The following is a 5,144-nucleotide window of genomic DNA, read 5'->3' on the forward strand; positions in this document are numbered from 1 at the left end:
GGATGGATGGATGGATGGATGGATGGATGGATGGATGGATGGATGGATGGATGGATGGATGGATGGATGGATGGATTGATGGGCCAATTTCAGTCAAGACAAATTTTCCTTGGAACATGGGGGAAAGAAGTTCTCATGCTACGTTTGTTTTTCATTCATTTTTGTGAAGGTTAGTTTGCAAATAAAACAAATAAAACAAAACTTTAACGGAGTAAAGTGCACGAAGAAGTGAATGGAAGTTTTTAGTTTGTTTTTTCAAATAAAATACCCGGCACATCAATGTACCATTTACAAAAAGATTTGAAGCTCTCGACCTTTGACCTCTCTAAGTGGCTTTAAGAATCTGTTGGACTCCTGGCAGGGACCGATGCAGACATGTTCCTGTTTTTAGTTTTCTACATTCACCTTAGAATCTAGCTGTTTTTTGTTACTTTTTTTGCCATCTTATTTGTAAAAAAACAAAACAAAAAAAACAAATGTATGCCTTTTTGTGGCTGTCCATTGTTTTCATCTTTGTTGAAATCAGGTCTCTCTTGTAAATGAGTCCTTGAGGCTCAATGGGATTTACCTGTCTAAATAAAGGTTGAATGAATGAATGAATGAATGAAATGTATTAATTCTGGTTGTGTTTACTGACCTTGAACCGATTTTATGTGGTACATGGCGCTCAAAAATCTGCCAAAATGAACTTATTTAGCTTAGTACGCCTTACAATCCGATGCGCCTTATGGTTAAAAAAATACGGTATATTAAATTTTTTTTTTTTTTTACTGAATCATTGGTTGAGGCCTCAATTCAATTTCAATTCAGTTTATTTATATAGCGCCAAGTCACAACAGAAACATTCAAATATACATTAAAAAAGCCAATTAGTAAAAGTTATCAAAGAAGCAGCAGATTGTGCTGAATATTCACTTCGTCGTAGTCTCTCATCCTGAGCAAGCACAAAGGAGACAGTGGAAAGGAAAAACTCCCTTTTAACAGGAAGAAACCTCCAGCAGAACCAGGCTCAGGACGAGCGGCCATCTGATTCAACCAGATGAGGTTTAAGAGGACAGGAAGGAGAAACAAACAAACTCAGAATGACAGGCGCATGTGAACTTTCTATAGGAGGAAAGACAAAAAAAAACATGATGAGATAGAAATAATTACAAAAATAAACAGGTAGAGCAAGTAAAAACAGCAGCAGAGCGAGGAAATGTGGTCGGTTTGTCCTCCAGCAGTCTAAGCCTATAGCAGCAGAACTGAGGGAAAGCTCAGGAAACCCAGTCCAACTCCAACTATAGGATTTATCAAAAAAGAACAATTTAAGCCTAATCTTAAAAGTAGACAAAGTGTCAGCCTCACGGACAGAAAAAAATCAGCTCAACAGGTGAGTCCATCACTGGGAAACATGGAGACAAACAAGACAAATCGTCATCACGTACATACATCTAGAGCTAATTTGAATCCACCAGTGAAGCTAACGTGCATGTTTTTGGACACTGGGAGGACACCAGCGTACTCGGTGACAACACCCCTGCACAGGCAGAAGAGTCAAACTCTGCAGTGAAAAGCTGCAGCTGAGTTTCAACCCCAGGTCCTGCTTGCTCTGAGGCAGCCGTGCAAACTGACTCCGACGTGCAGCTCTGCGTTTGCACATTTGAAATGAAGACGAGGTTATACGTTTCACTTGCTAACAAATCTTTGTATGAAAAGGAATTCTTTGAACGAATGATGTTTACGTTGTTTTAATTTTTGCCTTCTCTCTTGCTTGCGCTGCTACTTCAAGTTTCACGTGCAACAACATTTAACCCTTCGCTGCTGAACGCCCAATCATGGCAGATGTACAATTTTAGATCATTTTTAACAATCATTTCTTTCTCTACCAACTTAATCAATAAGCAACTTTGTGTTTTGATCAAATGCCAGCTGGGACTGGAAGCAGGACGTTCTATCCACCAGTGAGCCGTGCAGGTGCACGTGGGCCCGTTCTCAGACCAGGCTTTAACAAAGACAGTTGTCTTTCTTAAGCCTGAGCAAACACCGGTGAGCGGCTGGTCGCTCAGACTTGCCTGACAGCTTCTCTTTGGGGATCACGCTGCTAATCTGGGGTGGACTTTGGTTCCCGTTAAAGAGTTTTCACAGTTGGATGGTCCACGCCGTCCCAGCTGCTTTCACTGTGAACGCACACGCCGTTGTGGCATCATTAGTCTCTGGAACCACGTTGTGTTTGTCTTTGTGCGAGCGAACGCTCGCTCACTCGACGCAGGTGCATCTGTTGTTTGTTTAGGTTGAATTCTCCATAGAGAAAGGAGGAGGACAAACAGTGATGGTTGTCTCATTAGCTTTTTCTGTCCCTGCTCTGCTTTCTCTCTTTTAGACACACACACACACACACGTAGTGAGAAAACTCAGGTGAGTTCGGTCTTTATGTTTGACCTGTCAGCTCAGTGCTCAGGAGGTCCAACTAATGATCTCATTGCTGCGACTCACTGGGGTTTATTTTCTGTATAATGCTGTTTAAAGAGGAACCACTTACATTTAAACTCACTGTGTAGTACTGATCACCGCACTGTCTCCCAGCTGTTTACAGCTTTACTGTGCTTCCTTTAACCTGAGTTCACTTGAACTTTGTGAGCTCCTTCACAAGGATGGAATAAAGATGAAGATGTTGCAGAAAGAATTCCAACTAAGTAGACCTACAATCAAAGTTCTTTTTATCTCCCAATGAACCAAAATCACCTGTTTTACTTTATCTTCCATAGCTACATAAGTAATGTAGGTCAGATCGTTCCTGACGCATCTCTATGCTGATGACACAGTTGTTTATTGTCGAGCTAAAACAGTTGCTAATGTTGTCCAGCATTTACATTCTGCACTTGACATCATTCAGTCAGACTTGTTCCGTCTCAAACTGGTGCTAAATGCTGACAAAACCAAAGGGATGTGGTTTTCAAACAGGAAGTTGGTACCAGCAGTCCTTCCTCCTATCTTATCGTCGACTGGCGTTCCTATTGAGTTTATTGATTCTTACAAATACTTGTGAATTTTGGTCGATGCGCAACTATATTTTAAGCCTCATGTTGAAAATTTGATAAAGAAGCTGAAATTATTAAAACTGGGTTTCTTTTTCAGAAATAGATCCTGCTTAACTCTGAATGCCAGAAAACACCTTGTGACTGTGACTTTCCTTCCCTTCATTGACTACAGTGACATTATTTACATGAACGCCCCAACGAGCACCTTGCAGATGTTGGATGCAGACGTTGGATGTAGATGTTGGACACTGTCTATCATGGTGCACTAAGATTCATAACTGCCTGTAACTACCGTACCCATCACTGCTCCCTGTATTCACTGGTTAACTGCTCGTCATTAACTTCACACAGACTCTCTCACTGGTACATCCTTGGTCTGTTGCCTTCTTACATCTCCTCCTACATGTCACATCGTCAGTGCAGTTACAGCGTGCGCTCTCAAGACATCATTACCTGCAGCGTCGCCTCATTGTGGACTGAATTAGGCACAAAAGCCTTTTCCTACTCTGCTCCTGTAACATGAACACCTTGTAAAAAGATCTGAAGTTGTCAACCTTGACCTCTCTAAGGGATTTTAAACATCGGTTAAGTTTCTGGGAAAAACTAATGCAGACATGTTCCTGTTTTTAGTTTTTTACACCGCCTTATAATCTAGCTGTTTATTGGTGCTATTCCTTTTGGTTGTGCTATTTTGTTTTGATTGTTTTGATTTGTAAAAAAAAAAAAAAAGAGAGAGAAACTTAAATTTGTATACCTATGCCTATTTAGGATTGTCTATTGTTGTCATTGTTATTCACTGTTGTCATCACTCTTTGTTAAGAAATCAGGTCTCTCCTCTAAATGAGTCCCTGAGGCTCAATGGGATTATCCTGTCTAAATAACGGTTGAATGAACAAATCATATGACGAGAGGGGACAAAGTTGTAGCCATTTTTGTCAAACCTTGTAAATTACGAGTGCAGTTTCATGTGATGTGAGATTCTTTAGCACTCAAAGTATGTGGTGAGGTTGACTCTCAACTACCGCATTAAAATTTAGCTCATTGTCAGTCAATCTGATTGAGTTATAACCATTTTTGTGGTTGCTTAGCTATGGTGCCCGTCTCCAATAGAGTTGCCTTCAAAAGTTGTAGATTTATATCTAATGTTTACTTTCAGAGAAATTCAATCAGTAACTGCTAGTGCATGACTGATATGTGACTCCTGTACTGTAAACTACAGCACAAACAGCGATGAAGCAACAAACTGTCACATATAAATTAATAATTTGATGAAGGTACTAAAAACTCAAACTAATTTACAGCTATATTAAATCCTCTGTACCCACATTCTTGCTGAATCACTCGCTCAGACATCGATCCTTCATGATCACGGTACATTTTGTTTCGGGCCTGCATGTTGCCATTTGTTGGCTGAAAAGCAGGAGCATTAAAACTTCTCTTAATTTGATCCTAGAACATTGTTTTGATTAAGAGCATGAGTTAAAATCGTGTGCATGTGCAAACAACAGATTTACCTTGTCCAGTTGGTTGATGCCCTCCTCCACGCAGCAGATGGAGGCCACGGTTCTCAGAGCGTGAGCATACAGGTCTCTGAAGCGGTCCTGTCGGCAGATCTTGAACAGAGCCACCACAGCTCCTTCCTGTAGGAATGGATAAATCATTTTATACATGAGCCACAAAAACCTCACGAACCTGCAATAAAAATCATGTCAAGTTCAGCTTTTCACAGGGACCATACAGTGTGTGTAGCCTTTGTGAGGATTTCAGCTTGTGATGATCAACTGCAAGAAACTTTTTTTTTTTACTGAAGTACAAACATTAATAAAATGAAGCCACCAATTTACACTCCATGTTGACAGAATGCTTAAGTATTGTACAAATAGTTTAGAGTATGAAAAAGCATTGATGTGCCTTTAATAACATCTAGCTATAGCTATAATTAAATATATATATTAAAGCAATATATTTTTTTTAATGGTTCACTTTGGATTGGGTCATTATGACTTTTGGCAGCAGAACATTTTATGGAGAATAATTTATTCTAGCTAGCTGGATGGATGGATGGATGGATGGATGGATGGATGGATGGATGGATGGATGGATGGATTGATGGATGGATTGATG

General features: G+C 40.0%; 1 protein-coding gene across 1 annotated transcript in view; it reads right to left on the reverse strand.

The window, feature by feature from the left end:
- The window catches only part of LOC119415925 (protein inscuteable homolog), a 31,492-nt gene that overhangs the window by 12,659 nt on the left and 13,689 nt on the right, over positions 1-5,144 (reverse strand). Inside the window, exon 6 of the mRNA XM_037683094.1 lies at positions 4,535-4,660. Within this exon, the coding sequence (XP_037539022.1) occupies positions 4,535-4,660 (126 nt within the window). The remainder of the gene's footprint in view (positions 1-4,534; positions 4,661-5,144) is intronic.

The sequence above is a fragment of the Nematolebias whitei genome, chromosome 10 (assembly GCF_014905685.2).
Source record: "Nematolebias whitei isolate Nwh7 chromosome 10, NemWhi1, whole genome shotgun sequence".
Taxonomy (NCBI): Eukaryota; Metazoa; Chordata; class Actinopteri; order Cyprinodontiformes; family Rivulidae; genus Nematolebias; species Nematolebias whitei.